The 22,581-nt window shown below is 32.8% G+C and overlaps 1 protein-coding gene across 6 annotated transcripts in view; it reads right to left on the bottom strand.

Annotated features, from left to right (window-relative positions):
- Positions 1-431: 431 nt before the first annotated feature.
- The window catches only part of LOC123715180 (LIM domain only protein 7), a 68,342-nt gene continuing 46,192 nt past the window's right edge, over positions 432-22,581 (bottom strand). For 3 of the 6 annotated variants that reach the window (XM_045670090.1, XM_045670100.1, XM_045670081.1), the window contains 12 exons: positions 9,934-10,066; positions 8,061-9,713; positions 6,471-6,785; positions 6,018-6,347; positions 5,370-5,525; positions 4,112-4,237; positions 3,450-3,886; positions 3,206-3,326; positions 2,885-3,001; positions 2,603-2,736; positions 2,359-2,489; positions 432-2,110 (listed from right to left, as the gene is read on the bottom strand). In XM_045670090.1, coding sequence (XP_045526046.1) covers positions 1,923-2,110; positions 2,359-2,489; positions 2,603-2,736; positions 2,885-3,001; positions 3,206-3,326; positions 3,450-3,886; positions 4,112-4,237; positions 5,370-5,525; positions 6,018-6,347; positions 6,471-6,785; positions 8,061-9,713; positions 9,934-10,066 — 3,841 coding nt within the window. In that variant the 3' untranslated portion in view covers positions 432-1,922. The remainder of the gene's footprint in view (positions 2,111-2,358; positions 2,490-2,602; positions 2,737-2,884; positions 3,002-3,205; positions 3,327-3,449; positions 3,887-4,111; positions 4,238-5,369; positions 5,526-6,017; positions 6,348-6,470; positions 6,786-8,060; positions 9,714-9,933; positions 10,067-22,581) is intronic. The other 3 variants (XM_045670124.1, XM_045670116.1, XM_045670108.1) reach the window with 2 other exon arrangements.

The raw sequence follows: 22,581 nt of genomic DNA on the forward strand, positions 1-22,581 counted from the left end.
ATGTGACTTTTAAGTTATGTAGATGAAACCTACTCCTTGTAGGCTCGAAGTAGCGGTTTTTGAAGTTATACTGCTTTTGGCGAGTTAGGGAAAAATGATGACTATATTTTTACGATGCCCGTACCGATACCGACATCCAGAAGTTAGCTATAGCCAACAGTTTAGTTCTATTGTTAATGTCGTTTTTTCTGCAAACGTAGAATACATTTTTTGGAAAGATCTTGTTACGTCAAAGAAGTATAACTTCTAACGCGTGTACAAAAGTACACACGTATTTTTGTAATTCATTAAAACTTATTCCAACTGTACCCATCCTTACATCCATCCATGTACCTTTGGTGTATTGAATATAATAGTAAAGACGTTCTTGCAGTATAAGGAATACATTAGAGTAGAAAGTTTAATGTAAGTTTTCGAAAAAAATATAAACATAGATTGGAAACATTTATTGATATACAGATCGTCTTAGGCTCATAGACAATGTACACATAATTACAATTAGTGCAAAAATAACACAGAAAATATATCTTCATTATAGAAACTAATCGCATTTTTTTTACATATCGTATTTTAAGATTTAAGAAACTTATGTTTGCTTTCAAATTTAAAGTTAACACTTACTCAAAACAATGTGATAATGATGTTAGTTAGTCAAACGATTACGACTAGTTTCTTTACTGAACTCTTAGAAGTAACTTTAAGATGTTAAAGACGCGATACAAAATAAACTAAATTACCATTAATATTTTACATGAAAAATAAACAATACACATTTTTGGATAAATGTTTTCTATATAAACCTAAAATAGTCTATTAAAGCTAATTTAACACTGATATAAATAAGTTTATATACAATACTATACAACACTCCCCCAAGTTAAAACTCTTAAACAAATTAAAAAAATATATGCTTTTAAGGTTAGGTGAAGACATGTTATGGCATGGCACAAAATATATATAATGTTTCATAACAATGCTATCGGTTTAATGATACGAAAACTTAAAATATGTAACTTACATTGAACACATGACGAAGTATCGTAAAATTTTTCAAGATTTATAATCAACAAAACTATTGTGAAAATAGAACGAGCTATAGTTAACAGATGGCGCTTAAACAAAAGTAAAAAAAAACAAAAGCGTGCAATAATGAACTCAGAACTGGCTGAGTTCAGAGACGTTTTGTGAGAGAACTAACTGATGCGTGACGCCATCAGCGAAGACACAAGAATACCACAGAAGATATACTCGATTATATACGTAACATAACAGCTGTGGTATAGAAGTATTAGTAAGACAAAAACACATTTTAATGTATTGATGATTAAAAATTACCGTATACAATATATATAATAACACGACAAGGCTGAATAAGGATCCGCTTTTATAGGATAAATACTAACTTCTATTAGAAAAGTTCAAAAGAATAGAAAGAATGGGAAAGTTTTTGGCATTATGAAATTCAAAAGAGTTTTTATATACAGTATCTTTATCTAGATGATCTTTTAAGTTAGTAATTACAAACAAATGACAAAACGCGGTAATATGGCCAGCATAAACATGTAAGTCTATCATTATTGTTGATCATATGTATAAATGGCCGACTCAACTAATGCAACAAGTTTTCGCCCCATATGTAATTCGAGTTTTAGAAATTATTGATTACCATACAAAAATTAGATTTAAAGTTTTAATAATATTAATGAAAATAGTAAGTAATATTCACACTAGATGCCGTTGTAACAAATCCCAATGAAATTAAAATGAGTTCAACCTTAGAAACAGCAGAATAAATGGTAGTTTTATTCTTCAAACTCCGCGATGTTACATGATTTCTTTACTATCACCAAATCTCAAACGACACTACATGAAAAATATAACTGAAATAAATCAATTTTGTTCCTTTACATAGATATTTTTGATCAGACCCTGGAGTACTTGTCTCCATCGTCAGTGGAGTAGCAATGATGGCAATGCAAGCGGTTATGTCGTACGCGTACGTCAGCCCCAGCTCGGCCGTCTCCCAAGGCACCGCCACACACGGCGCATGTGAAACACCACACGTGGTAGCAGAGCGACAAAGACTCGATTATCATAGCTGCACCACGACCTGCAAATTAAAAAATAGCAAGTGTTTCTTTATGTGTATAAACTTTTTGTAGTAATTTTACAGCTACTATTTGAAACATTTCGATAAAAGAACAGCCATTGATAAGAACAGATATTTTTGAAACATACATTTGAAAATATGGACACACAAATATTCTTGATAATATTTTTTAAAATTTCTGTGCAGACAAATTTGCAATCCCCAGACTGATATAATTTCGCGTTTTACGGAAGCGTCTTAAACCATACCTAATTCTTCTCCACAATGCGAGCATTTCCTTTTCCCACTCACACTAAGAAGTTTGTCATCACGGTTAGCTTCAGGACGGTCACGGCTAATGTCTGGTCGGATAGGTCGCCGCTCTTGTACAACTTGTTGACTGAAATCAATAGATATAGACAGTTATATATAAAATGTTAGCATTTCTACCAAATTGTAATATTATAATATACTCTATATGAATAACTAACAACATTGTTATTAATAATATACCTGTTCGCATGTGGGACGATTTTGGTGGGTGAGAGATTGGGCGTGTGTGGCGCAGCAGTCGGAGCAAGGTCGTGGTATGAGTGACGCGCTCGCATCTTGTTTCGTTGCTCCTCTATACGACGATGTTCCGCCTCCTAAATACGTTTAAAATGAATATTTTATTAATATAATATACGGCCGAAAAACTATAAATTGTGAAAAGTTAAATCAAATCAAAAACAGTTAGTAGTAATGATTGTATTAACAGTAGTAGTAAGATAACAATAGTAGTTAAGAATATACCTGTACAAGCCAATGTTGGTTGTAGTTATAGTTAGGAGGTTTTTGTCGCGGAGAGTTGCGGTTCTGCATCCACTCCGTATTTGAGATCAATTTTGGGGTAGGAGCTGCACTTAGGGCCTGGAAATTTTTTTTTGTTATCACATACACAAAGCTCTTTAATACTAGTTAAATGTTATAAGTTATTTTCAGTAATAAAGTAGTTTTAGAGAATGGTTAGACATTGTAATTAAGAATCCCATTAAATTTACTGATCGATTATTTTTTATATCGTCACCCCATGTTGTGATGATGCAAATATCGAGTATATACATTAATACATACTTGTAGTGTATGTCTGGTCATGGGATGATATTGCCCATTGGCATTCAAAGGTTTCTGTCTGAGCTGGACACCGTTTCTGTCAATATTCGCGTACTCCACGGCTGACGGAGTTCTACTACTCCTGAAAACATTAATATTGGCTATTAACACAAAGTATTAAAGTAATAGTTTGCCTCACATTCGATTAACAATGCGACACTAGTGCGACAATAGTAATGTTTAATAGATACAGAATACAAATTACCTCATGGTAATCTCCCGTTCTATAGATTCTCTGCTTTTTGGTTTGGGTGGAAGAACTGGTTGGGCTGGTCTTATTGGTACTCTTCTTTCATATTTCGGTTTGTCGTCATACAATACTTTTCTGCTTTCTTCAACACCAAAATGATTCTCGATATGTTCTTCTGAGACGAACGGCTTACGTTTCAAGCTCTCATCTATAATTGGATTCTCGAGTAGCGGTGGAGGTTTGTGAATAGGACTGTGTTCAGCCAATAACAAATTTGGCATTGAGTGCCTGTAGTTCTGAACGCCTTTTCTCTTCTCTGGAGTACTAGCGACAGAAATATCTTGTATGGACTTCTGAATGATTCTGTGTTGATCACGCAGTAGGTTTTCCTTTTGTCTTCTTAATTCTTCTTGCTCGAGTTGTAAGAGTTCTCTTTCGAATCGCAGTACTTCCTACATTAAATATTTGTTTAGTAAGTTAAATTTTGTACAATACGGTTAGTGAATGATTAGTGCAATAAGCTAGCATGGTGTATTAATTACATAAAGTTAACAGGTATTATCGCATTTGATTTGCATGTATCTAAATCTAACGTTACCTAAGAACTATTAACAAATAAGACACACACAAATCAAAATAAGACAGTAATTAAAATTTTAGTGAAAAAAGTTAATCACCTTTGTGTGGGCATCGTCAAAATGGCGCTCGTGCCAATCTTCGTTAACGCGAGCCTTTGAATGTACTATGTCGACCATCTTGTTATTTACACACACATAAAATGGCGGATGAGTTAAACTTTCACGCTGTTCAAAAAGTTAAATGAATGTTTAGATATTAATGTGGTAGCATGAATTGCGAACGGTTAAAACGCATTTTCCAACTACATATATACAGAAATACTATCTAAAAAAATAAAGGGTTTCCTTTATAAATAGAAGAAAAGCGTGGAAAAGATAGGACTTTTCAGATACATTATTTGATCTTTGGGGATTAATTAATAGTTAAGAATAAATATTGAAATATATCGTGCAAAGTGCAATTGAAGAGATAGGGTGCAAAATAAGTGCAAATAAAAGGCAATATAAACGTTACATAAATATTTATTACAGCCAATATCGTGCTCTTACAAATAGGTAATTTCTAAACAGAACTAGGCTCCGTTGAATATACAGAACAGCTTAGGATAATACCTTATTAATACAAGCATTAACAAGCAGTGCTGATGTTAGAGCAGCATTACAGTAATATTACTTTATGCTTAATATACCATCACCAAACTCGTGGATCGTAAGACGTGACTCAAGACAATAATATGAGATCTATGAGAGGTCGGTGTTTCAAAAACATTAATCGAATTTTTAATTATGAAGATATGCCATATGCATATGCATTCTTGCATATATGTGAACTAAACTATTTTTTTTATTGTTATAAATTAAAATTATTTAACTAATTGTCTGTTGCTAATCGGCCAGTCTTACGAAGCTACGAAATTTGCAAAAAAGCGATAATCCCGTAACCGACAATTTGGTAATCACTTTTAACCTGACTTAACCGTTACTTACTTATCTACGCTACGCTTTTTATAAAGTTCTAACAGTTAACTTAACTATACATTAAAGATATAACTTCGGATTATAAAGTTTAACATTCCAACAAAAATGCAAAATTATTTATAAAATCTTCAAATCGTTTCATTATAATGAGACGGGAAAGATTTTAAGCAGCTCGTACTAATCAAAAGTCTGCCAAAGCCTTCTTATACAAATTGAACTTAATGTAAGATGACATTATCCCATATAAATATTCTCAAAGTTATTCTGCCGCAGTTGATTGTACCCAGTTATGGGTTCTACCGCTACTTATATATTTAAGGCATAGTAATTAAATTATGTTTTCAGTAAACAAATCAGGGTATCCTCATTCGTCTCTTACCTGTTGTTGTTGTAGTTTCTTGTCTAAGTGATCGATTTTATCATGCGATTCATTCGGTAAGTCGCTCAATTTATCAGTAAGATCTTTAGCAAATGTTTCATCTTTCTTTTTCGCAGATTCTTCTTCGTCTGACGTCACTGTCATTTGGGAATATGGCTGTAAATTGACGTAGAATTATCGTTTAACTATCTGCAAGCTACTCTATGGATCGAAGCTTTAAGTTTAAATAAAGTTATCGTTTGTTCTTTTGCAAAAGAACTTAGAATGTAAATCAAAGGGTCATCAACTCTTGACTGTATTAATGATGTAGTATATGACATTTTTATATTTTCATACTCAACATGAAGGCTAAAACAACGATGATATATTCGTTTCGCCATTTGTAAATCAGTTTAAGTAGTATATGCTAGATTAGAAACGGAATCATAGTTTGTTAACGATCTAGTCGTTTTTGTCACGCTCAAACTTAGTCATGGCCGATTTTCAGTAATATATTTTTTTTCTTTTAAAATTCAATTTGATTAGCTTTAATACACTATATCTCTTTTTTTTTACAAACTATGCAAGTCAGTTGAAATATAATTATTATTTACTTCAAACAATAATGATAATTTTTTATGTAAGAATATAATAATTTAAAGCGTGTACCTCACTATTTTGTCTGCTATGCGGTGTAGATGTCTCGGGCGATGATCCCTTATACCATGCCTCAGCCGAGGGTCCTCTATCAATATCGACTCCTGAATCTCTACTATCCCTCAACTTTGCGTCCATATCATGGGACAGGGTTTTCTTATATAGGAGCTTCTCTATTTTCGTCTCCTCTTGCAGGAAAGAGGTGATGTCTGGTCTTGGAGCCAGGGTTAGGTCCACGTCGAGATAGCTGTCATCCTGGCCCTCGATACCAAGAAAACTGGTACGTTTGTTACGAATCTCCTTTTTGATACGACGCGCGGAGTTCGTGTGTTTGAAATTTCCCTGAAAATTGATGACATCATTAGAAAATGATTTATAGTTTTACTCAATAAAGTTTGGATACATTCAATTTTAAACTATTACATATACTACCTAACTATAATGATCAAATTGTTTTGTACATACATTTCCAAGTAGTTCGTCATCGGGACTTTCTTCGGCTGGTGGTGGAGGCGGTTTTTCCTTGGGTGGCTCTAATATATTTGCTGGTAAATCCAGCGGAAATGTGCCTGCGTCTACGACATTGCTTTGCCCAAATATATCTATGTTTTCGTACAATGGCGTCACTGGCACCCGTTTGTTACCAAAATCTAATTCGGACACTTTGTTTTTGTTTATTTCTACGTTAGATTCATCCAAATTATCAGTGTCACCCATCGTAATGTTTGCACTTTCTTCCGAATCGAGCTCTTTGAACGCTAGTTCTAAAGCGTCTATGACCTGTAGATATTATAATATTATTAATAGGATAAAAAGATAAGGAACCTTAAAAACACCACAAATTGTATAGAAATAACTCAGCAAAAATTAAAAAGATACAATAAATTAAAATACATGCGAATGTAACCAAATGAAAATGTAGCACTAAATGCGGCGAAGATGCGTGTTAGTATGAAGCGTACTATATATTTCTTACCTTACATTAGCCCATCACCACAAGCTGAGGAATAAACGTAACGAGAAAATCTAAGATAATTGAGCAACGAGCCTATTCGCCGAACCATATCATTAGACTAACACCTAATCAGTGGGCCTGTTTACATATGATATCATTCATAAAGATAACATTCTTGTCGCTCTTATTTTCCTACCTTTGTATGAACGTATTTGAAGCTATTGGCAAAGTAATTATAATTGGCGTTTCGAGAAATGACATTATGAGGATTATAAAAGATTACATAAATAAAACTCATATATAACATGTAACATATATTTTCGATAATGAATTTACAGATATCACGATAAACAAAGATATCTAAGATGCTAATTTAAAGGATCTACATGAAAAAATAAATATTCATACAATTGACGTATTACTGGGCACTATGTTACCCTGAATTATCACTAGCCTAATGAAATATGATTTGAATATGTTTGTTAAGTGCTAGGATTATGTTATTTGTTTAGCACGTGATGATTTAGTATTGATAGATAATATGAATGTTACTTTACTTTTGATTACGAGCAGTGGTATCAAAATCGATAAAGGATTTGGAACACGGAATTTCGTTGGAATAGTTATTTAGATCTAGTACTGACATACAGAACTCTCATCCATCTTGCTATCGCAATACATGAGAATGTGTAATACCAGTTATTATAGAATCACTTGAATTATTTGCTATTTAAATTAGCTACAGATTTGACAGGTATAACTTTATTATTTATTAGTAAAATAGTTTTTCTTCTATTAGGCTCGACGCATCGCTTAGTTCTTTTCTGCCAGAATGGATTAGAATCTTGTGAGGTACTTACCGCGTCACCATCACTAGCTGCATTACTGGGAATATTACGAGTATCATTAGACATACATACATTATTAGATGGGATATGGCTAAATTGAGCTACTTCGTGACCTACTCTACAACTCTGCGACTGAAATGATACTACGTTAATGGTTTTGTTAATATGCGCGTTTTGTTCAAGTTGTCTAAATGTTTTAATGGAATTTTTTGGCGAATTGTTAGTTGTGGTGGTAATATCAGAGACAGTTACCATAGGCATGCTTTTGTTAGTAGAGTTGTTGCTGTTAGTGTTGCTTGCACTAGTCTCGCTAGCAGCGGTCCCAGCACCAGAGTTGTTACATATCTCATTCAAGTTCAGATGTATGGTCATTTTTCCCTCAAACACCACGGCATCGCCGTCCGACCCCACCGATACCGGCTCATTTAAACTTACACTGGAATCTTGATTTTCCAAACTTTTTAAGGTGTCTTCATCGTCTTTATCGACTTGAATTTCTGTTACGTCTTCTGTGACACTCAGCTCATCAGGGTGTGACAAAGCTTGTGTATAATTACTTGCACTGTCGGTATCTTCAGTCTTGCTGTCATCACAAAACTCCTCTATGAAGAGATCTTTGTTTTCACTCCCGGGAATTTCTGTAAGCTGTTCTGTAGACTTTTCCATTTTACTTTCAAATGTTAAACAATCCTCATTCGATGATTCGTATTCGGAAACCTCAACCATGGGTTCTCCGATGGGAGAAGCCACTTGGGTGAGATCAGCGATATCATCTGCAGGTGCATAAGAATCTCTAGCGGTATGTATTCCACTATCTTCTGTTTCTATATCACTTGGGATTGTATTGTTTTGCATGTCCGCGCATAAATCTTCTAGACTTTGAACTCTTTCGAACGAGTTAGAAGATGTTTGATCGTTTATATCTAAGCTGTCTAAAGAGCGACAGAAGCTCTGCATTTGACTCTCTATTGCTGTGAGGTTTGAGTTCAGGTTCAACACCTTGTCGTCGGGAGCTTCATTTTTTAAAGTGTTTGATGTAGCCTCGGCAGCATTTATCATATTGTTTATTTGTTCTTCCACAGATATCCTCGGTATGTCCTTATTTTTTGCAGCATCGAGACATGATAATCTTTCTTTAAGACTCATTGAAACCTCTTTTACCTCAGTTTTCATTACTTTTACTTCTTCTTCTGATGTTTGTGATTTGAGACTTGACAATCGCTCTCTTAGTGATTTTGTGTTACTTAAATCTCCATTAGAGAGTCGCTTAATTTTTTCAGGCTCGGTGGTTTTAACTTTTTCTAAAGAAGATAAACGGTCTTTTAAGGATTTTACTTCCGTTGGTAACTTTGTCAGATCACTTGTAGATTTTTGCACTTGGTTTTCTTCTGTGAATTTTTCTAAACTAGACAGTCTTTCTTTGATTGATTTTTTATTCGCAATATCAGGCAATTTAAATTTGTTAACTTGGGATTCCTGCGAGTTTTCCCTTTCAAACTGTTCTCTACGTTTATGTATGTCGACTTTAGGTAAATCTTTCTTTGGATTATTGTTCCTTAAGTCGGTAGATCTCTCTTGTTGGAATGAGAAAAGTTTTTCTTCAATTTTATTACTTACAGATGTTCTTATTTTATGTATGTCACCATTCGATTTTTCCGGAGACTTGTCCTTGCTGTTATTATTGACGACAGTTTTGACAATGTTGCTGTTTGTAGTCGAGATGATTCTGGACTTATATCCTTCTATCGCACCTTCGTACGTATATTCTTCTGGCTCAGGGGAGCTTATAGTCGTAGTCGTACTAGTGTCGTATTCATTGGCACTGGATCCTACTTTTCGGTTACCCTCATAATTAGACATATTGTCCATATCTAAGTGGTTTTTATCCAAATCCATGCCATCGCTCTGAAAACAAATATAATCAATGTTTTCATTTTTTTATTTAATACTTAGAATAGTTTACTATATTATTTAAGCGATTATTTTTTTATTTATTTACTTAGACTACATAAGAAAAACATTTATGTATATAATATATTTTAATATACATTATTGGAGGGTAACGAATTAGCCAAAATATATTTAAAAAACTTTTATGATGTCTTATTCCAAAATGACTACTTACAGCCAAGCTCTGCGAGTCACAGTCTTCACTAAGGCTGCTTTTGGTGCTGGAGGTTCCGATTCCAAGGTCACTGAGGTCGTGTGCATCATCATCTGTATATAAGGCGAGATGGTTACGCCGTCTCCTTCCAGCCCTGAAAAAATTTAACCAAAATATTAGTTTATGAAAGAACCAAACCCTTAAACGTTTGCGCGACCTCATAATTCATACAAAACATTGATTTTTGTTTGTTGCGTGAATCTTTGATTTTGAAATTCTTATAATCTCCATTAATTTGGATTTTTGTTTGTGTGAGTATAATATAATTTACAACGTACTAAATTTCGCATTACATTATTCTTATGCTATATTAAAGAAAGCAATAAAGTATTAAGACTTTTATACACATGTAATTTCTTTTCCTGTAAAAGATAAATATATATTACTGCATACTCGTGCTTTTAATCATCCCGACTTAATGTTGATTTGATGCGATTGCGTTCTTCTCTATACGTGATAGAGACAGTAATTTATTATTTAATTAAGTAATGTGCCAAAGGCATGTAATATACTAATCGCGTAAGATGAAGTGAGTTCGCAAATTAACGCAAAAATTAGCATTTTCTGAATTCGGAGGCAGATCGAGAAGTATTATATCAAAGCTAGCAGTTGTCACTATCTTGTTCTAACTGGTTAGAACAATAAATAAAGTTCAATGTAAAGTCACGGTCCCTTATATAATAGTGCCGGTTTGACTGGACATATGTATACATACTACGTTAATTTAGGAGTGCTTTCTATTTAAATGTCCAAAAGTGTTACGGGGAAAGTATGGTTTGTTTTCACTCTCGTCTTCACGAATTATGATTTGATGATACATGTTTGGCATAATTTTACGAACGTTTGTGATGATATAATCTATGATTTTACAAATGTCTTTCTGATTTCAGGAAATCGTTTAGAAGAGTTATTAGGAATTAATTTTTGGAATACTTTATTCATCTGTGAAAGATACATTTATATTAACATAAGTTATCAACAGTCATATAATATGTGATAAGTGGGAAATAAGACCTAGGCGACTATGAAAAATAATAAAATAAAATTCCTTGTATAATAATAAATATAAAATGTTTGCTCGTCTAAACTTTAGCTTACTTGCCCGGAACTAAACTAATTTTAATTGCGTAGATACTAAAAAGAAAATTTGACAGCTCTGAGGTAATTGTCAAAGCTCGAGCTTGACGTTTAACATGACAAATGGAAAGTACTACTCACGTACGTAAGACAACATAGACAAACAAGTTTACATAACAGCATGTACGGCAATTTGGTACTAGAAACGTGACGCTTTTGACCCGAGACCATAATTTTGTACCATTTATTATATCATTGTTTTTGTGGAATACCTTTCTATTTTTAAACAAAGTGCAATATTGCATATAAAGTGTAAAATATTACTTAAAATTTCAATGACTTTTTATTAGTAGAAAAAAGAATATTTCACTCATACTTGGTAGAAAGAAAGTAGCGTCGGGTCGTAAGAATGATGATTTGCGTATGAATTGATGCGAGAAAATTGTTTTTATTTCTTCGTACTAAACAATCATGCGCCATATTCTACGCCCCCACGCAAATCACCACGCAATCTTGATAAGTAACATACACGGGTCAAATATCTATTATACTACTTATATTTTGTTAAAAATAAATTATAAGACTGACCACCCATTATCACTATAATATAAATTTTCCCACATATATCATGAAGTCGTATTAGAAGATTGTTAATAGTCAAGAACACGGAAAACGTGTATGCAATTTGTTCGGGAATCGAACCCGCGTCACGAGCTCGTGCCTCTTCTCACGAATCAATTTTCCTGTAGCAAGGATATGCCAATTGCAGGATCGTGAAATCAGAGATTTAAAGTTTTAGGATCGACTATATCTTTCATTCGCTTTCCAATTAAAACAATTCTTGGGAATTTATTCAGTACTGTTCTAAATAAAAGTAATTTATCCACTGTAAGGCACAAAACCACAAAGATTTTGTAAGTGTGTGGTAAATATATCTCTTATTACTGCTCATTTTACATTTTATGTCTTAATCTTGTGGCCCGTATCGTTTAAGTTGGAACTTTATGTTTACTATTAAAATTACTTTAACTTTTTGATCGACTTTAATTTTTTTTAAAACCTAGAAAAAAGAATACTATATTCGTTGAGAACAATTATTTCTGTCGCTTGAAATTCTATATTTGTGGTCACATTTTGCATAAATTTTAAAATTTATTTATGTAAATGTTTTAATTGTTTAACTTAAATCATAAACGTACGTATATAATAAATTACGACACCTATAGTGACAAAAAATAGATAAATAATTGCCTCCAAATTTTCATTTTTTTTTCCTATTCCTCTTATAACAAATATTAGATACAACAGTGAGTGCCAGTTAAGGGAATCAGTTAAACATCCTTTGTTTAACGGTATCATTTATAAAGTTAAAGCCGTCTTTTGTAAATCTAATAGATAAGGAAGAGAATAACACTATAAAGTAACTGGCAATGACCACAGAACAAAAAGCGATTCCCGATTCACAGGGAATTTCTCGCGTGTTATGGAGCTGTGCTCGGTATGGGCACGCAAAAACTAGTGGCTCTTCAACGCTTCCTGAGCCGTCAGCTTCCAAATAAGTCAAGAGCCGTTTGAAAGCTGAGCTTTTCACATCTATAAGCAAATTGTAGTTCCTAGAACAAAACTGTTATAATGGAAGGTTGCTGTTACCTTTGTAAGCCGCATTTTGATTTTGTATCATAAAACATTTATATATGTACTTATTTAATAATTATAAACGCTAATTTAAAACATATACATCATACAGTTTCGAGTGATATTTAGTTATCGTTGTTAGGTTAGGAATTTGAATTAAATGTAGTGTACTCGCGTTAACCAACATTAACTTGCATTTAAATTTAAAGTAATCTATAAATCATAAACTGAAATGTAAAACTGCATTGTTTGTAATATTTCCTATGACGGTGAAGGCTAACAGCATTTCTTGTATTGAATGTTGGTGCCCTGCATATAATCAGTAGGTACATCCTCATCAAGATGATTAATTAAAAAAAATCGTTTATATATTCTAATTTGATTATAAGTTAACTTTTATACCGCCGCGACGCAAAACGTTTTCAAGTGTTGTAATAAAAAACGTACGCCACAAATGAAATGTCGTGCAAAAATCCACGAATTAACGTACTGTACGTGATCACCGCACATGTAGATGTTGGCAACACTAGAAATGTCGGAATTTCAATTAATCTAACGTGACTATGAAATGCTTGAAAACTGTCACGACAAGTTCATACACTATTAAGAATTGAGGAACGAGTCATTATTGTAAGATAATTGATGGTATTAGCATGTACGAAAATTTTATTACGTTTTAATTCTCGTCCGTAATTCAAAATTGCGAAATTTTCGAATTTCATTCATTTTCGAACATAAATCGACACAACTTTTAATTTATAGTTGTAAAAAATTTATATACATTAGTTTAGTTATAGTTTCAGGCACCAGACCTTGTAGACGATCCCCTACTCGCTAGACTGATCAAGTAAAGGCCCTTACAGGTCTTAACATCACCCAGGCGCAGAGTCTTGCCGAAGACAGGGGAGAGTGGGGGAAGTTGTGCAGCGCCACTAACACGACTTAGAAATGAAGAGTGCGGCTGAAGAAAATGTGTACAGAAACGTTTGACAATGCTTTGGATTTAAATATAATGGGCATATTTTTATGTATTTTAAAACTTCGTGAATTATAATTTGAATCGTGATTAAAGACTCTTAACATTACATTTCTTTTTAGCTTTCAGTTTTTATTTTGGTTTTGTAATTTTATAAGCCTACATTTGTAGTTATATTTTTTAAATATAGTTATGCAGTGTTGTGCAAAGAACTTAGTATTTCATATTCTCTGTTTCCATACTAGGTTTGCCTGGAAGAGATAACTTGTTAGCGGTAAGGCTCGTTCCCTCCCTAATTTATGATATCTTCATATATATTTATCTGATATGTAATACAACAAGTTATCAAAAAATATTAAATATGACATCGAGATCTGCGCAAGCCAATATATATAGCGTGTATATTGCTCTGTATATAGCGTGTTGTGACTACGTGTATTTAAACAACAACGTACTAGACCCATACCGATTTTTTTTTTAAAGGCGCTTAAGTATTATTTTTTGTTAGCATTTACATAAACCAAACCATATACAGTAATATAACATATAATGTATAGTAACCAGTTCTTGTAATCATATTTAATTTTTTATTATCTGTGATTATAGCCCATCTGACATCTCTAATTACAGATCGACACTTTAATACTATTTAATGATTAACTTTATAAAGATAGTAGAATATAGACGACGTAATAAAAGACACATAAATGATATTTAACGATGTATCATTACGTTGAGCGCCTACTTAAAATGCAGCGTGAAAAATATAATTGACCGTGGTTTAAACTGGTATATAAAGGTAAAAGTAATACTGTAGTTTACTTATTTTAAGTTTAAACGGACAATATAAGAGTGTGGTTGCTTTGCTGCTTGTTGCACACGGAGAGTGGACAATGACTAAATAAATTGATACTTTAATATTCATAGACACAAATTATTCTGCAAAATTTGACAAAAGGAGACGCATACTTTTATGCAACACTAGAAGACCCGGTGAATATCGTATAACTATTAAAATAATTATTTACATAATTTTAAGTTCAATTCTGCAATTCTTCATGGCATAAATAATTATTTACATAATTTTAAGTTTATAATAATTCATAACATAGCTTCAATCGGTTTAAAAAGTGTTTCTTAATGTGTAAAAGCTATGTTAACAAAAGACAATCGTATAACCTTGTCAAAACTTAATAAAAAAAATTTAAACAGACCAAAAAGAGGTATGAATCTCTGAAGACATCTTCAATTCTTTATGGCATAAATACAAAACAATCAAGTAACAATTTTATTTCCTAAAAGATATCAAATATTTTCCAGCTAGGAAACAGCTTTTATTGGAAAATTCAGTAAACGTTTTTAGTAAAGAAAATTTACTTATTAGCTATGTTTCCCACCATTTAAACTTTCCCTGACCTTTCAAGAATACAAATATTTCAAGATCATTAGCCAAATCGGTCCAGCCATTCTCGAGTTTTAGCGAGACAAACGAACAGCAATACACTTGTAATATTAGATTGTAACAAAACAGATTACGTTATTATGCATAGTGCTAACACTAACTCTAGCTAGCTCACTACTTTTTGCCTAAGCAAAAAAGTAGTGAGCTCAGACTATTACGTTAGAGATTTATCATTTAATACTTGTGAAAGGAAAGATTTGTATTTTGTACGTATTCAACGAATGACCTAAAGAAGCTATAAGACCAATTTTTAAATTCATTACTGGAATTAAATTTAATCAATTAGTAGACCATATTTATTTCCAAAATATTTTAAAATTTCGCACTCGAGTCAAAGCAGCAAGTCCAGTTGAATTGTTACAGTCCTTTACTATGAACACACATTCCTTTACCGATAGCGAATTGCAATAGTTATCGTAATGACGCGGAAACATACATTTCCCTGCTTAAATCATTCCTTATCGCACTTACGTTTAATTTTCATACTAACATACAATGATATTTTCATTACCGTCTAGTATCTATAATAAAAACCGAGTCGTTTTAATATTTTTTGGCTTTTTGGCAATTTTGGCTCACCATGGGGTTATTATAATAGGCAAGACATACTCAAAACATTATAATTATAAAATACTTTTATATACTGTCTGGGCCTCAGATTTCTGTATTTGTTCAGTAATTTCTAATAAACAAGTAGTGCCTGACACACACTGTGGATTCTTTGAGTCTAAGGCACACCGGTTTCCTCGCGATGTTTTCTTTCATCGTATGAGCGACTGTTAAATGCGCACATAGACAGTAAGTACATAGGTGGATAGCCGGATATCGAAGCTACGACGGTATGAGAGTCGCACGTTGAAACCACTCGGCCAACACGGCTCTGCTTATAAAATACACATACACGAAAATTAATGAAGACGTCATTACAATTAACGAAAAATCAAAATAACACACTAATAGACTACCTACTACTACGATCCAAAGGTCCTGTCATCAGGCATTACTGATATAACGATTTCGGTGACCCCTACTCAATTGACGATATACACACGTCCCTTCATATTACAGGATTCCTTATAAACCACTTGACCAACGAGTCACAGAGGAGGATAAATTTATAGTATTTTAAACGTTGTATAATGATGCTAATTACGTATCAGCTACTTACTTTAACTGCGAAATTGGTTCGCGTGACTAAGTGCAATGTTTCATGTATATTGCTATGAAAACACTTTGAAAATGTATTATGTAATATTACATCTTTGCGTTTTTTACTAACCACTTTAAGCAAGTAGAATGTACATTCAAAGCCATTGTTACAAAAAAGCAGTGATAGCTAAAGTCTTCAGCGTGCAACTCTCATCGCCGAGGTTCGACCCCGGCCGTGCACCAATGTTTTTTCTGTCTATGTGCGCATTTACCAGTCGCTCGTACGGTGAAAGCAACGTGAGAAAAAAATCATCATGTGTCAGGCAGAAGGCTGATCACCTACTTGTCTATGAAATAAAAATGATCAAAGAAACGTATGGATTCTGAGGCCATGACCCATATAGGGTTGTAGCGCCAGTTGATTATTATTATTATTTTTAAATCTTGTGTCATTGAAGTTCACCAAATGAGAACTTCAAGCCGTAACATTGTAATTCGTCAAACCTAATTTCGTAAAGGATGATATCGAGGTTTCAAGGCTGTGTTTACATAATAAAATAATAAAACCAGTTTTAAATTATATTTACATAGATTCAATCTACTTGGATTGAGATTGTACTAGTTAGTACTTCCTGTGGAGCTTCCTAGCGGTTATCTCGTGAGAACGCGCTCTCGCATTTACCAAATAGGGCAGATGGAGATTTATAAATGGGATTCTGTGTGTCATTAAATGTTTGTGGTGGTATGTTTCAGATAGTGCTCGGCAGATCTCTTTTTGTGGGGTACGCATAAGGGAAATTGCTATAATAATTAAGAATAACACTTTTTGAACGGATTCAAGCTATGTATTATTATTAAAAACTTATAATTATTTTACATAATTCTAAATTTTACATTTTTCCGACGTTTCGCATGCTTTTCAGCGTGCGTGGTCACGGTGACCTAATACTATAATAATTTTAAATATAACGTCACCCTTGATAGTAAGAAAATCTTTTAATATGCAATAAATATTCAAATAAAATCCTACCAAAAAATTTGGACTTACAACATTCAATAATTAGCGTGCCCCCAAAACTGATAACAGAGCTTGGTTTTCAATATAAGATACTTTCATTCCTATTTGGACATAATCGAGCCGTAGTTTATATATTTAATATTCGTATCTTTATCTTAAAAAGCTCTTAAGTCGCTGAATTGTTACTAAATAATAGTTGTCTACTTTTTATAAATACTACGAATATAACAACGTCATTGTTGTCAACAACGAAACCATAGAACACGGTCGTAAGGATTTACGAACATCAAAAGTCCGACTACTTCAAGCGTTGCTTAACTTCAATGATTAATCGACTTGCCCCGCTTCCTTTAACGTAATGTCCATTGGTTTATTCCCACATCGAACATCTTCATTAAAGTATGGTAGCCGACATAAATTACTATGTGACTTTTAAAGTGGTTAAAATAAGAAATTGTGTAATTATGAGATAAATCTCTAGCTCTTATCTAATGGGACGTAATTTTAGCGACTATACGTGGACCGTTTTAATTATAGCGAGAAAGTTATAGGAGGGAGCGGTAATAAATTTATAATAATTTTTTTCTATCATTAACGGTAATTGTCCAAATTAAACCTATCCACTTATTCAGAACAAGTAAGTCTCATTCTTTCAAGTAAATTTTACGTAATAAACAGAGACAAATCGATGCTTTAGTGGAACTTATTAACAGCAAAATAAAATAATGTAACTACATAATTATTATGTAACTACATATTTAGTATATAATAACTCTTCTAAACTATATAATTTGCGTTTATTAAAATCATAAAAAAAGCATTATTATACGATAGAAAAAGTTTGGAAAACCCCACAATTTTAATAATACATAGCGTTTGAATGTTCCTCTTCAGCTTATACATTAGACCAAACTTAGTACGAATATGGCTCGAATATTATTGGGATTACGGCCTTTTAAAGCGCACACGATAGTGCGTAGCTCATGTTGCAATGCGCGTACGCAAGAAACGTTACGATTATTGCACTGGTATGTGTTACGTCAAGTTCCTGGTTAGTACATAATTTATATGGTATTGTCTTATGTACGAGAGTGAAATCTTTAATACGCAGATCATGTATTTTTTGTACCTATAGAAGTATGATTTCACAGTCAGATATCACACGAAAACATAATATGTTAGAATTATATTTGTTTCAAGAGGCAGTTAACTTCTAATATAATTGAATAAATTACTTCAATCGTAAACATTTAATTATTCTAATGTATAGAGAAAGTGTTATCAGGGTGTAATTACGAATGAACCCCGGTGTGCAGGGAAAGCTCGCCGGGGGCGGACGGTGACCGGAAATAGACCTACCGGAAGGTAGGTCTACTTGTCTTTGATCTTTAATTTGACATTAGGAAATGCGAGTGGTAAATATGTTAGAAATAATTAAGGAATCAAACTATTTTAGTATCAGGTATCCGAATAAACTGTGGCAAGTTATTAAAAAAGGTGTTTCTTTGTTTGGTGTTTTATTCATTATAATCTACCCATTAATTAAACTTACATTGATTATTATTGGCATTTAAAGATAATAAATAATTCTGGTTGTGTGTAAGAAATCGCTTTCAGCAATACGATCCTTTTATATACATTTATATCTAACGTAGATTGTGTTATTGTATGTAAACCATATTGTCAGAAATTGAAACAATGATTGAATTATTCAATTTATTAATTAGTATTAACTTTCAGGAAGAATTTATGTTTTTAAAATTCAATTGATTCATAACAAACAAATAGAATACAACAGCAATTCAATAAAAAATCTATTTCCATAAAACACATAAGTTTTTTTAAGTAAGCCATTATCATGACTTGCAGCAAGCTGCAATAAAGTGGTTTTACATCAAATAATGAGGCTTTTAGGGTCTTAAATGTTTGCTACGGAAATTAAAGCCCAGGTTTATTAGTACGCAATGATGTGGCGTAATAAATTTATAATGTTAGTTTTGCAAGTGGCCAGTGACATTTGATTCTCATAATAACGGTTATTGAATTATTACGATTGCTTTAACATACGTTATGATAATTGCGATCATGTGATGGGTGCAAATGCACTAATGCTTAGGTAATTTAAGTTAATTCATCATAACATAACATTGATTACTAACTAAACACATCCAGAAACACACAAAATAGTAAAAATGAAAAAAGAAAAAAAAAATTGGGAAGTTATAAATGGAATAAGGTACATTTTAAGTGTGTAATGTGTGTGTTGTAGAAGTAACTGGCTTGGTAACTTAGCTTAACATTATGCTGTAGAGCAGACGTTACAGCACTGATAATTCTGCCAGATACCACGAGAGTTAGTTTGCGCCTCAGACACAAAAACACATAGTAATAATAATAGTAAAATAGTATGTTCTCAGGCGTGTGCCTGACATACCCACACACATGCTTTTATCACTCACTCACACACGCGTATATACCCTCTCCCACTATCTCACACACAAACAACTTTATTTCTACTAACTCCTAACTAGTTGACTGTAAATGTTATATGGGAGAAAATAAATAAATAAAAATAAATAGATTTGAGATTGTATTTGAGAAAAATCTAAGCGTTCTTCGTATTAAACATTTACACTATCGTATTTACCGCGTCCCTCAAAATGTATTGGTTTATTACAAAAAAAAGTAATGATTCGAGCAAGTCTCATTTCTGAATATCACCTAAAGGTATTCTATAATTCTGTTTTAATACCCGTTATTAAAGACAAGTAAAGTCGCGGTAGAGAGTTTGCTTATAACTAAACTTCCTACTTGTAATCAGAATAAAACGCAACATTTAAATTATAGAAACTAGGGGAAAGTGACAAGTTACAATTACAGTCCAATCTGTCTGTCTGCCTGATCGCTTAAACGCCCGTAATTCCTACGATTTTCTAAGTATTATTGAAAAAATATTCCTGGATTAACTGTTTCAGACTAACGTGATACACTTAAATTAACTTAATATATAAAGTAGAATGTACTATTCACAGTATTATTTATATTGAGTTTATTTACACACCGCAAATAATGTCAAGAGTTTTAAAAGATTACGTCCGTAAATACGAGTACGTGTCACAGCATGTTTATAACATTAATTGAATTCAAGTACTGACTAAAATGCAAACAAGGTACAATTATCAAATTTGTATAACAAGCTGTATAAAAACTTCGATAGACGAGACACACGATTCGTGAACAAAAATAAACCCTAATATGAATAATACCACAAAGTTGACCAGCGTCACGGATATATAATATATGGAGAGAATCAGAGCGTTCCTTGCACTCAGCTTGTCCGTCACTTGATACGCTCTCAACTTTACCTAACCGTAATTACGTAATAAAATCTACTTGAATGTAGTACAAATGTATTAATTTTAAAGAAAATTTGATACCCGGAAAAGTATTGTACAATTCTTACGTAAGAGTATAACAATTGTATAAGTTTCCTAATTCTTAAGACTGCAAACATGCAAATCTGTCCAATACACTGCGACAATTTTTATATGATCAGCATTATAGCAATTATGTTTAATTTATTGACTGGATAATCAGTGTTTAATGGCGGTAAATTGGATGGAATTAGCTTATAACTCACGCACATGCTAAATTTTATGATATTTTAATAACATAATGCTTGTAATATAGAAAGTATGAATACACAATTTACTTATTGATGAATAACATATATCGAGAATATGTATATAATATAATGTTTAGTAATTAAATGCAAATTAATCCGTATGATTAACCTTTGTAGCTGTCTGTCACGCGCTAGTTTTTATAATGCATTCAGTTCAGAGGATTTTGATATCAGATTAAATCGAATATCAGAATAAAAACAGATCACTTTGCATTGACTTTGACAGGTGGGACGTGTAATCAATAAGACAGATGATATAATAATTGATATTCTATTAAATATACTTTTTTAATTGTATTTGTTTTCTTAAGTACCATGATGCCTCTTTTGTAAGTACCTTTGAAAGACGTGCACTGTAGAAAATAAATGTGTTTTGTTATTTAAAGTTTAGAACAGTGTATCGCTTGTCTATTTGATACATCCAGAAGTTTAATTCCGCGCTGACCATCAGAGCGCTTTGGACGAGACAGACAGACATGCGGTCTGTGACAATAGCTATATTCGTGTTACACGTTTGTTCTTTTGTTTGCCTTTCAATGGATATTACTTAACCCTATTGTGTATTACATAAAGCAGATTATGTGTCTGCGTGGGAAACAATCGGCTGTTTAGTACATAAAGTAGATAAATGAAAGTAAATACTCAGGGATTTTGAATGATACTTTTGTAAATAATGCCGAGAAATATTACAAGAAATTGTATGTCAGCGCATGTGATAAAAAATAGGCTTAATTTCTCGAAATAAAAACATCAATAAAGCAAAACGGTGCATTCGACGAATCCCTATACAAACATCCACCGTTTACTAAACTAACAGTACACAATCTTCAAACACGCCGTTAAGCAGTTTATGGGCAATTAAACAGTTATTTTTGTCATGATTTAACCAACTGCTCCTATTTTTTTAATTTATTATCACCAAATTTCGGCTGTTGGCTGTACTACGACTGGATTCTAGAATAAAATAAGATCTTCAAATTGAAGTAACTGTCCAAAACGTATAAACAAATTTTGGGGGAAATCTTTAGTACAAGTAATTCATCATGCTCAACCAACTTTGACACTTGAGCAGAAATCTAGTGGGTAAGGTAACAAAATGTAACAGCTGGGTGCGCTTGCGCCGGTAACTCGATCAGTCGTCACGCGGCCACCGACCGAGTCACACGAAATCAACACCCTTCACCTGACATGTGAATGAAAGTTTAATTACATTAGAATTTTAGTTTTTAATCTAGCAATTATCCCATACATAGAAGTTGATTATGTTTTTCTACAAGTCATTCGCAATATATATAAAATACACAGCTAATTAAATAAAACATTTATTAATGCGAAAAATAAACTCACCGTTCGATGACAGAACAAGAAAATGATTTCAAATATTTCTCAACACTCGAGTTATCGCTAAATAATTATTAATTCTATACAGTTAGGCTTAATTTTCCGCGATTAAAACGAGACTTCTGTTACGTTTTTTAGACCACGGTCAATTCACGCCACATCCGTAACGCATTGTCTAAACGATTGTTAAGTACAAAAAGCTACAAAACCAAGGTTTGCATTCTAAATCGCTAATGCCATACTCCCACGTAATATTTCTGCAGAAA

The sequence above is a fragment of the Pieris brassicae genome, chromosome 1 (genome assembly GCF_905147105.1).
Source record: "Pieris brassicae chromosome 1, ilPieBrab1.1, whole genome shotgun sequence".
Taxonomy (NCBI): Eukaryota; Metazoa; Arthropoda; class Insecta; order Lepidoptera; family Pieridae; genus Pieris; species Pieris brassicae.